This window comes from Triplophysa dalaica, chromosome 4 (assembly GCF_015846415.1).
Source record: "Triplophysa dalaica isolate WHDGS20190420 chromosome 4, ASM1584641v1, whole genome shotgun sequence".
Taxonomy (NCBI): domain Eukaryota; kingdom Metazoa; phylum Chordata; class Actinopteri; order Cypriniformes; family Nemacheilidae; genus Triplophysa; species Triplophysa dalaica.
In genome coordinates, this window is record NC_079545.1 from 27,549,369 (window position 1) to 27,560,940 (window position 11,572).

Below are 11,572 nucleotides of genomic sequence, written 5' to 3' on the forward strand. Positions count from 1 at the left end.
TAGATGCAGCCGTTAATCCAATCCGGCCGTCTGAAGCCGGTTAGAGAGTTGATGTGATTAGTGCAGAGATGCATAGAGTGAAAAAGGTCAAAGGGTTTTTACAGAAACGTCGGGGTCAGATTCAGACAGACGGCAGGAGCGGGGCACGGCCGCCTGCGTCGCATTAGTCCTAATGAAATCTGTCCGGTGATGGGCTAATCGGTGCGATGCATTGCTCGCTCTTTTCTCAGACTCGTGATCAGATTACTGTGTCTGTTTCAGTTAAGACCTGCCATGTTTGAATAAAACATTTGTTAAGTTTAGTTTTGGAATGATGAAACAATATTCCAGCTAACAGGGACAATTTTCCCTAAGGTTCTGTTAACGTTCTCGCTAAGTTGTTACAATAGTTGTTGCAGTAATATAAAAGAGTATTTTATTGACATTATATATCTACTTAATATCCTTAAAAGGGTCATATGGCACGAGTACCTGTTTTTCTGTGTCTTTGTTGTGTTATAAGTTTCACATGCACGTATTAGACACGTAAAATTGCAGAAATGAAAGTGTGGGAACAAAAGATGCATTCTATCTAAAAGCGAATGCTCACCAAGACCTGAAACACCTCGTGTAACCAAACCCTCACAAATCTACATCAGTTGATGGTCTGATTTCACTAAGACCACACAAATGTAAACGCAAGTAAGGTGGCGTTACAATTCTGTCACACGCTTGCAGTATTCCACCAATCCCTATACTGGTGAACTGGCCAATCAGAGCACACCTCGCTTTTCAGAGTCATGAGCTTTGTTGAAAATCGGCGCAAGATGCAAAAATGTACGGTATGTGGAAAATACAATGTTTTTGAACCTTAAATCGTGTATACACATTACATTACATCTAAAACAAACCACAATATTCCTTTTAGCCGTGTCATATGACCCCTTTAAAACATTTTGTTACATTGATATAAAAACAATGCTCTTAAAATTGTATCATAACCTTATGGCAAAGTCAAAAATGCTCAAAAGATCTCCCCCCCAAAAATCTATTTTTAAAGAAGATATCAGACTTTTGTGTAGTTAAGAATTGAAGGTTAAAACAAAACATGTCAAAAAAAGGTGTGTATGTGTGTGTATGTGAGAGTCTGTGGTGGTTTTGGGCTGAAAACAGTCTTAGTTTGTGACAAAGTCCTTTATTTGTCCTTTGGCAGCCTTTCATATGGCAGGAAAACTCCTAACATCTTTTCCTGCCACATTTACACACACACACACACACACTCTCTCTCTCACCCTGTCTCTCTCTCACTCTCTCTCTCTCTATGTCTCTCTCTCTCTCACTCTCTCTATGTCTCTCTTTCTCTCACTCTCTCTCTCTGTCTCTCTCTTTCTCTCTCTCTCTCTCTCTTTCTCTCTCTCACTAGCTCACTCGCTCACTCACTCACTCACTCACTCACTCACACACACACACACACACACACACACACACACGCATACACATACACACACCATCTCTCTCTCTCACTCTCTCTCACTCACTCACTCACTCACTCACTCACTCACTCTCTTTCTATCTCTTTATATAAACTTTAGATCTCTGTCTCACTCTCTCACACCCATTTTTTTCTCCGCTCTGTCCTGAAGGTCCGTGAGCTACAGACGCGTCTCCAGAGCATACAGCCGGGGGGTCCGTCCAGTCCTGGCCGCCTGACGCCGGCAGGTCGACCCGTGAACCCCAGCACGGGAGAACTCAGCACCAGCAGCAGCAGTAATGACATCCCTGTTGCCAAGGTTACCATTCCTCTCATCCTTTATCCATCATTCATGTTTATCAATATAACAATATTTGGCCTTTTTGTTAAATTATTACACATATGAATGAACAACATTTTAAAACAAGCGTGTAATTATCTACAGTAGAATTCTACTCTAACCGTCTGCTAATCATGTGCTTGTGAATGTGTTTGTGTGCAGGTGGCAGAGCGGGTAAAGCTGTCTAAGACACGATCAGAATCATCATCAGTCGAGAGATCAGTCCTGGGCTCTGAGATCAGCAGTATTGGGGTGAGAGAGTGAGCGAGAGACACAAAGAGTTTAATTTAGTTTCTTGTATAATCTTATATTCACTTGACTGAAAGTGTTTCATATAAATCATAAGTCAATTTCGACTTGATATATTGTGAATGACATCTTTAACAGTGCTGGTGGCGTCCAGTGTAGACACAGTGTTATTTTGAGTTGTCCGTTATATTATAAGCTGTCTTGTTGCATTCTTTTAAGTTGAAGGTAAAGTTAATATAGTTTTGTTTTGAGTTTTATTTATTTTTATTAATATTTTAAATCAGCTTCTATTTGGGGATTTTTTGTTTTCATGTGAATTTTTTGTTACATTTTTAGCAATTTTGCTAATGTCGTTTTATTTATTTGTTTATTTTGTATGTTGCCGTTTAAAAAGAATACATTTTTATTTTAGTTTTCGTTTATTAAGTAAGGTGTAATCCACAGTTAGCTGTGCATTAGTTAAAGAATTAAAAAATCCAATAACGCACAGCTAGCCATGGATTATCCCGCTTATACCATGGTCATTTGCCAAGCTAAAGCTGTTATTGATGTTTACAGTGTCATTTTTGATCAGACGGGGGAAATTTTCATTTTAAATGTTGATCAAACTGACTCGAACTACCCGTGCATTAAACAGTTTTAAGGGAACTTTTAAGTTTTTCCAATAAGTTTTAGTACAATATTTTATTTGATTTCAATAAGAAGAAACGTTTTCAAAGTTTAGGACACTTAAATAGTTAAAAATAGTAAACTGGTCTGATGAAGAGCCTTTGTGCTCGAAACGTCATGAGCCATGTGTATTTTAATATTTTTGGAGCGTGTGGTGACCTTTGTCACTATTTAGTAAACTAAAATGACCTTGCTTGAAGGGATAAGTTTTCATCCTTAATTAAGCTATTAAAGCCAGAAGGTCTACCCGAGACTAAATCAATTATAGTAAACTAAATTTAAAGCATCTGATAACTTCTGTCATTCTGTAGTAAATTGATGAGTGTTGTGTTGTTTTGTGTGTTTGCAGGTGTCCAGTAATGTGGCCGAGCATCTGGCTCATTCTCTCCAGGACTGCTCAAATATTCAAGAGATCTTCCAGACGCTGTACTCGCACGGCTCGGCCATATCTGAGAGCAAGATCAGAGAGTTTGAGGTGGAGACGGAACGACTCAACAGGTTGGACGTCACACGTCTCTCCAGATGTATGAAGATAAGTCGCCGTTAATGAGATGCTAACTCTTCTTTCTCTCAGTCGCATCGAGCACTTGAAGTCTCAGAACGATCTGTTGACCATCACGCTGGAGGAGTGTAAGAGTAACGCAGAGAGGATGAGTATGCTGGTGGGCAAATACGAGTCTAATGCCACAGCGCTCCGTCTGGCACTGCAGTACAGGTACTGGTGACTTTCAATGATGTTGTGACCTTACAGAGCATCGTTTTATTACTTTTGGATTCTTAACACGAACATATTTACATACGGGCTGTGTGCTGAATACAAGTGAGGTCTGACGGTTCATCCCACAGTGTATTTGATAAAAGATGACAGCTGCACAGCATTACACTGAGTGACGCAAATCCGACCCAGAATTAAATTTAGAGCGACAGACGACTCGTTCACGTGATTCAGAGTCGACTCCTTTGTTCTTAAGCCAATAATTGTATTATAGTTTATTAATAACACACATCAGATCATTATGGTGAACCGTGTTTCTTTTGTTTGAGTGATTTCGTTAGCACTGGTGATTAAATGCAGAAACGCTTGAATGTGATTGGCTGATTCTCTGATGGTGCGTCAGATCACACCATCTGTATGAGGCAGAAGCTGGAGGCTTTGATTGAATTTCGTCCTGTGAGACTGTGATGTCATGCCATGCGGGAGGGGGGTGTTGTTACATGGGCCGGTCAAACACTCATAAGACACAGACGGCGCCAAATGCATAAAACTTAACGATTAAACAAACACACACACACACAAGTGAGTGCACTTGAGCAAACCAACACTATTATCATCGTGATGTGATGTGATGAGTGTAGTTCTGAGAGGACACAGAGCAGATCTCATGATGTGTGCTGTTGTGTGACAGTGTTGTGCATCATTCTTTGTGTGTGTGTGTTTGCAGTGAACAGTGTATTGAGGCCTATGAGCTGCTCCTGGTGCTGGCGGAGAGTGAACAGGGACTGGTCCTGGGTCAGTTCAGAGCTGCTGGAGTCAGTGCTGTCGGTATGACACACACACACACACACACACACTCACTCTCTCTCTCTCTCTCTCTCTCTCTCCCTTTCACACACAAACACTCTCTCTCTCTCTCTCTTCCTCACACACACACTCTCTCTCTTCCTCACACACACACTCTCTCTCTCTCTCTCTCTCTCTCCCTTTCACACACACACACTCTCTCTCTCTCTCTCTTCCTCACACACACACTCTCTCTCTCTCTCTCTCTCTCTCTCTCTCTCCCTTTCACACACACACACTCTCTCTCTCTCTCTCTTCCTCACACACCCACTCTCTCTCTTCCTCACACACACACTCTCTCTCTTCCTCACACACACACACTCTCTCTCTCTCTCCCTCTCTCTCTATTCCTCACACACACACACTCTCTTCCTCACACTCCCTCTCTCTCTATTCCTCACACACACACACTCTCTTCCTCACACACACATGCTCACGCTCTTCCTCGCTCACACACCCTTCCTCTCTTTCTCAAAACACACTTACTCTCTGACATTCTCTTCCTCACACATGCACTTTAGTTACTATTGTTACAGTTTTCTCTGCCTCCCTCATCCCTCAAAAAAATACAATAGATGTGTTCAAAGCTTTTAAAAACGGCAAAAACTGTGAAAGGTTGTGTTTAGAACTAGCCATGGCCAAAAATAGCACAGTCGTTTTTTGGCCATATGTCAAAATTCCCTCTGATCCCACCGGCGTGCTACAGTTATTGTTGATAACTGATGTTTGTTGTGTTTGTGACGTCAGGAGAACAGGTGGGTGAGGAGAGCATCACACACATCTTGAAGAAAGCTCACGACAGCAGAAAAACGGCAGAAAACGCAGCCAAAGACCTGCTGATCAGACTGGACGGCAGCTGCGGAGCGGGGTTTGCGGTGGCTGGATGTAGCGTTCAGCCGTGGGAGAGTCTGTCATCTAACAGCCACACCAGGTGTCAGTCTTCATATACATTCACGTGTTTATCGACATGTACTGTACATCAGGCAGATGGAATACATTGTGGATATTTTTCTACATTTTTTGGAAATGACGTTTGTGTGACACCCTGACGTGAAGCTGTTTGGTATTCTGGTCCAGCGGTTGCCCATGACAACACGCAGTCTCCTCACAGCGCTCTGTGCAGCGCTTTTCATTTAGAACAAATATCTGTCCAATCACCCGCCTGTCACTCTCAATCCAGATTTGAGATGCTGAAGTCCACCATCTCACACACAAACCCATTGAGTCTTAAAGCCAGTGCTCCAATTGAACCATGTCTTATGGGGGGTCCTCACCATTCTTGGGTGTGAACAGAAATCTTTTAAAATAGAAAATTATTTATCTTATCTGAACAAATGTTAGATTTTTTAAATATATTTTTTGAAGTATTTAGCTGTGGGACCCCCTTAAGTATATTTTTATCTCAGATAGGGGATCCCTAATGGGGGTCCTGGTTTCCCCGGCCCCCCCTCAATTGGAGCAAGCTTTGCTTAATGGGATAGTTCATCTCCTCATGCGATTCATACATGTTTTACAACAGCTGAATAACCTTCACGTGTCTGTTGTCAGTAAGATGACTTTGTCAGATTGATAAAGGATGCTCAAGGATATTGATCAAAAATGCATCGAATGTGTATTTTATCATTCCTTATGACTTTATGAATGCAGAAATGAGATAAACAGACAGATGTTTGCACACACACAAACAGGAGTGTGTTCAGGAGTTTATTGTATGTGACAGTGGGGGGGACGGGGGCATCTGCTGATGTCTGGTGTCATTTATCAGAGCGCATCGGTGGCTTTCATTTATTTAAATGGTAAATAAATTAATTTGAGGTTGTAGTTATCATGTTATCTTTGGACTGTCGTATAAATCATTACAACGTTTATGACTTGAACACAGAAACCGTGTCACAATGCAGTTCTGTTACATATACAGGGAACTACTAAAAATATTTGTCCCAAATTTGTGTGCGCGTGTATGTGTGTCTGTGTGTGTGTGCGCATTTGCATGTCTGAGTGTGTCTGTGTAAGTGTATTTACGTGCGACTCTGCTTGTGTGTGTGTATGTGCATGCGTGTGTGCTACTGCATGTGTGTGTGCGTGTGTGCATGTGCATGTGTGTGTGCGCGCGCGATTGCATGCGTGTGTGTGTCTGTGTGTGCGCGACTCTGCATCCGTGTGTGTCTGTGTGTGTCCGGACGGAGATAATAGGAATTGTCATTGTAATGAGGCGGCTGGTTAATTGAGTCATTTGCAGGAATTGTTCACGCTTCAGCATCCTTGTGTGGTTTATTCATGTCAAGGGTTTTAAATGAGCACCAGATGAGAATCAAAAATTATCTTCATCTGCAAATATATGAATACGCTAGGCAAACAACAACTTTATAACAGTACAAAGAATCAAACATTTTTACATGTTACAGTATTTCATTCAATTCAGTTTTATTCATAAAACCATTTTAACAATTTTGCATCGATGCAAAGCAGCTTAACATACATTCATGCAGTATTTACTCTAGTAAAGAGTAAATGATCAAAAATAAAGAAGCGTGGTTTTGGTTTTTTATATGATGTACATTCATGAAACTTACGTTTGTAATCGTACATTTCCAATAATAATACTAGTCAGCGTTGTGAGTCTATTGTTTTTCAAAATAACAAAAGAGTTGAATGTAATTTCTTTTTAGTTTAGTCACAAGTGTGTGTTTACAGGTTTAGTTATATGTGTGTGAGCCAAATGTCCTCACATTGAAATATTATGACAAAGGTCAAGTCATGTTTCTTTCAGTCTAATGTTTCTGGGTTTAGGGGATGAATAAAGGATTGAAAAGTCAACGGAAGTCTATGACCTGACCTGACTAATATTGTGTGTTTGTGTGGTGTGATGTGTGTAGCACCACCAGCTCCACGGCCAGCAGCTGTGACACAGATTTCTCTAAAGAAGACGAGCAGAGGTTGAAGGATTACATCCGTCAGCTGAAGAACGACCGCGCCGCTGTCAAACTGACCATGCTGGAGCTGGAGAGCGTTCACATCGACCCGCTGAGCTGTGACGTGAAACCTCGCGGTGACTCTCAGAGACTGGACCTGGAGAACGCTGTACTGATGCAGGAGCTCATGGCCATGAAGGTGCACACACACACATCACTTGTGATTGTTTAAAGATGTCCATTACCCTCATATGGTCCTCGTTTCCTCTTACACTGCTGGTATGAGGGAGTAATTGTAAAAAATATATACATTTCTAAAAATACATAATAATAAATCATTTTTTGTTTGCTTCTCATCTATACAGTAATGCTGTGTTTTGGGTGATGTGAAGTAACCAGAACATTCATCAACAATACTATAAGTGTTAATGTGAAATATTACATTTTTATGAAAACATCACTTAAATGATTATCCAAATTTAACTGAGTTTTTTCTGGATATTGATAAAGGTATTAGGTGTAGACTTCCACCATCTTCTGATTGGAGATAAAAGGATTAAAGTAATAAAATTAATAGTTTTGACCAGCGGAGGGCCATAGAGAGCCATTCATCTTACTGGATTTGGCCAACTGCTCGTATCACAACTTTTGTATACATTTAGTGAATTTATGTGTATACATAAACATTAGAAAAGAGATTGGAAATAAATATTCTTACAAATAGTCCAATTTTTGTTGTAACTTGTGTTAAATATTAAATAATTGTTTACATACCCTCAGAACAACCGACTCAAGCCCAGATTTGTTTATGTGAATATAGATAGAAAATGTAGAAACATCGCAAAATCGAATTCCACCGAGATGAAGGGGGAAATTTTACTAAGGAAACTTGATTGGGGTCAAAAAATATAGTTTTTTCTACCAACACTGCATAAGTTGACCCACAGCAACTTATCAGTAAATCAGGATGTGTCTGTGTGTCGTGCAGGAGGAGATGGCGGAGCTGAAAGCACAGCTGTATCTCTTGGAGAAAGAGAAGAAAGCTCTTGAGCTGAAGTTGAGCACGCGTGAGGCTCAGGAACAGGCGTACCTGGTTCACATCGAACATCTGAAGTCAGAGGTGGAGGAACATCAGGAACAGAGACGCAGATCGCTCGGCTCCACCGGCAGCAAAGACAAGAGCAGAGTAAATATGATTTACATTACATACAGCACAAACATAAACAAAGTGAAGATTTGTTCAACCAAACGTTACAGATTTACCAAACTAACATAGAAAAGAGATCAGAACTGACAGAAGATGACTGAAGAGAATGTGATTCTATGCCAAAAACACCTGTCAACTGTAATGTATTCATATTTGGATATCAATGCAATATTATGTATACTAATATATATATATAATAGTGTTTGTTTATTTATTTGGTTTATTTAAAGAGGGACGAATACGATATAGACGGTTTCAACGGCAACAACCTTAAGCCAACATTCTGTGCCCCAAACCTATCGTCTGTCAGACCTTCGCAAAGAGTCAATAACTGTTGAATTGTTTTCATTGATTTAAAAAGATGAAATACGAAGATTAATGAAATATAAAATAATTTGTTAGATTAGAACCAAACACAGACTGGAAGTTAACTTTGGTCCAGTCTCATATACTCACCTATTTAGGTATAAGTGTTTGTAGCTAATCTCCAACAATAAGTATTTATATTAGTATTTCATAAAGGACATCCTTACTTTTAGTTTACTGGAGTAAATATTATAAAGTATAGTAAAGTATTTGTTTGCTTTGCTATGGCTTTGATGAAATGCTTCAATTTTCTATATTACTCTAGTAAACTTAAAGCAGTTAATTCCTAGATACCATGGTGTTTTTGAACCTTACTATAGTAAATATTGAAGTACACTATTGTATTATGCAATATAGTCATTAAGTGTGTAGTTGATATACTATGGTACGCTACAATTTACTAGTTTACTAAAGTAACATCTGTAGATCTATAAATGTCAAGTTTTAAGTGGGACATGAATATACGCACAGTTTTTTTTTTTAAATGAGAGCCATCGTGTGTAAACATCTGCAAGAAGGAGAGATCATCATAACTGAGCTGAAATCATTCATTGTCTTTAGCTCTGAATGTGACAGATTAAAAAATAACAAAACATTTGAAGAGATTTGTTCCTGAAGTGGAATAAATCTGTTTAAAAAAATCATGTTTTTCTTGTGTTGGTTAGGTGTATTTTTATGTTATTATAGCTTAAATCTAAACAAATCAACTGCAGTTTGATTGATATTCATTGGAATGCACAATAAAGACGTGACTTTTGAATTGTTTTTAAACAGAGTTATCCCTTTTTTGATATCAACTTTTCATTAATAGACGGTTTCAAAGTGACAATATGAACAATCGTTACTGCGCACGCACATGTTGGTGACCTGATCTTAACTTACGGTACACATTCACAAACAATACAGTGACTGTATAACAATCAAAAGAAACCGAGAAGGCTAAACTTGTCCCTCAAATATTTAGAATTTAGACTGCGATACCAAGCTCAACCTCTAGATGTCAGTGTACTGTACGCTTTTAAATGCGTCAAAACGACAGGTTCAGTCCAGTCGGCGCGTCCGATGAAACGGTCAATATGACATGAGGTCTTTGAGGTTATATGGGGTTGTGTAGTGCATGACTGTGACGTTTGACAGCAGTGAGAATTCAGTGACTCTCGACTGTCTGAGATTTGAGAACATCAGAAATCCTCCAGCAGTCAGAAGGTTTTCTTTATCTCTCCTTCAGAAGCTCTGGTGAATTATTGAAGAGAATCTTGACTCGGTGTTTCACCTCTGTGTCTCTTTCTCTCTCTGTCTAAATAAACAGCATCATATGTATCAGTGTTTGGGTTTGGTTTTGAGTTCTTTGGAGCTGAAATGGGAACATAGACAGAATTTTTTATAAACTGCACATCTCTTGCTTTTGTGATAAGGTTAAAATCCGTTTGCACTTGAAACGGCCTCCATGAAATCATTTCAGAGAATGATAATAACAACAAAAGTAACACTTAAAGATCTTTAAAGTCCCTGTGATTCTGAAGTAACGGTCGTATTTACTACCGTGTTGTGACGCATCTCCGAGTGAAATTGAATTTCGAATGAGAAAATAGTGGGCGTGACTTTAGTCTTTCTCTGTGATTTGATTGGATGGATAAAAGCAGCCGTTGCATTTCGAAATGGAACTGGGAGCAGACTGACAGTTAAAATGGGAGGAGTTAATGGAGGCTCCGCCCAAGCCGTCTAACTTAAGTCATAAAAGACGGATAGTCATTACAGCACGTTGCAATATTTCATGAAAATAAGAATTGTCATTTTTAATTTCACTTATTGTGATTTTAAATATTTTTCCTTTAAAGACATATAAGAAGGTCAAATAACTAAAAACTAAAAATAAGAAATGAAATGCTCTCAGTGCTCAAGATCAACTCAAGCCAAATCATTCATATTATAATGTTCTCAAACTCTTCATCTCTCACTTCAATACACTTTAGTTTAAGTGAAGGCGGATGACCCAAAATCCTGAAGGCTACACACAAACACACACACATACTGAGGATGTGTCCAAACCTCACACAAACCTGTGGACATTATTAGATTTCATTTTAAATTATGATTATGAGCCTGTGTTACGAGTGAGCACCTTCATCATAAGACATTCCTGTTAACACAAAATCATACACAAGTGTGTCCGTGTGTGTACAGGTTTCTTTACATTATGTCCTTACAAGGATGGCAAACATCTAAACCATCTGCCTTGTATGACAATTATGAATTAAACTAAATGTTTATTTGACTGAGATAGGTTAAAGGTGAGTGTGAGGGGATACCACATACACATAAAAATGCTTATTTCTGTGTGTGTGTGTGTGTGTGTGTGTGTGTGTGTAGGGAATGTTTTACCAACATTCATCAGTGACTGTTAGAATATTAATGTCTCTCTCTATCTCTGTGTCTCTGTGTCTGTGTGTGTGTGTCTGTGTGTGTTCAGGACTCAGGTGATTCTCCTGCGATCAGTCTGTCTGATATTAGATCTCTGAGTGACAGTGACCTCGCCGCTGAGCTCACCAGCGCTCTCAGGAGGTGACAATTACATTCATACATTCACACCAGATGCAGTTTTCTGAATGAGAAGATACGAATAAGACATGCAGAAGAATTGAGTTCTGAATAAAGTCTATTTAGATTTGATGTGTGTTTGTTTTAGAGAGAAGAAGTTAAAGTCTCGTGTGCAGGAGCTGGTCGCTGCTCTAGAAAGACTCACAAAGAGCAGTGAAGTCAGACATCAGCAGTCTGCAGAGTTTGTCAATGACCTGAAGAGAGCAAACAGGTAACAAAC

At 39.4% G+C, this 11,572-nt stretch overlaps 1 protein-coding gene across 7 annotated transcripts in view; it reads left to right on the top strand.

The window, feature by feature from the left end:
* mcc (MCC regulator of WNT signaling pathway) overlaps nt 1-11,572 on the top strand; it is a 57,641-nt gene that overhangs the window by 42,066 nt on the left and 4,003 nt on the right. For all 7 annotated transcript variants that reach the window (XM_056746459.1, XM_056746461.1, XM_056746460.1 and 4 more), the window contains 10 exons: nt 1,623-1,769; nt 1,953-2,042; nt 3,058-3,206; nt 3,283-3,423; nt 4,151-4,251; nt 5,017-5,200; nt 7,146-7,380; nt 8,170-8,367; nt 11,225-11,316; nt 11,441-11,563. In XM_056746459.1, the coding sequence (XP_056602437.1) occupies nt 1,623-1,769; nt 1,953-2,042; nt 3,058-3,206; nt 3,283-3,423; nt 4,151-4,251; nt 5,017-5,200; nt 7,146-7,380; nt 8,170-8,367; nt 11,225-11,316; nt 11,441-11,563 (1,460 nt within the window). The remainder of the gene's footprint in view (nt 1-1,622; nt 1,770-1,952; nt 2,043-3,057; nt 3,207-3,282; nt 3,424-4,150; nt 4,252-5,016; nt 5,201-7,145; nt 7,381-8,169; nt 8,368-11,224; nt 11,317-11,440; nt 11,564-11,572) is intronic.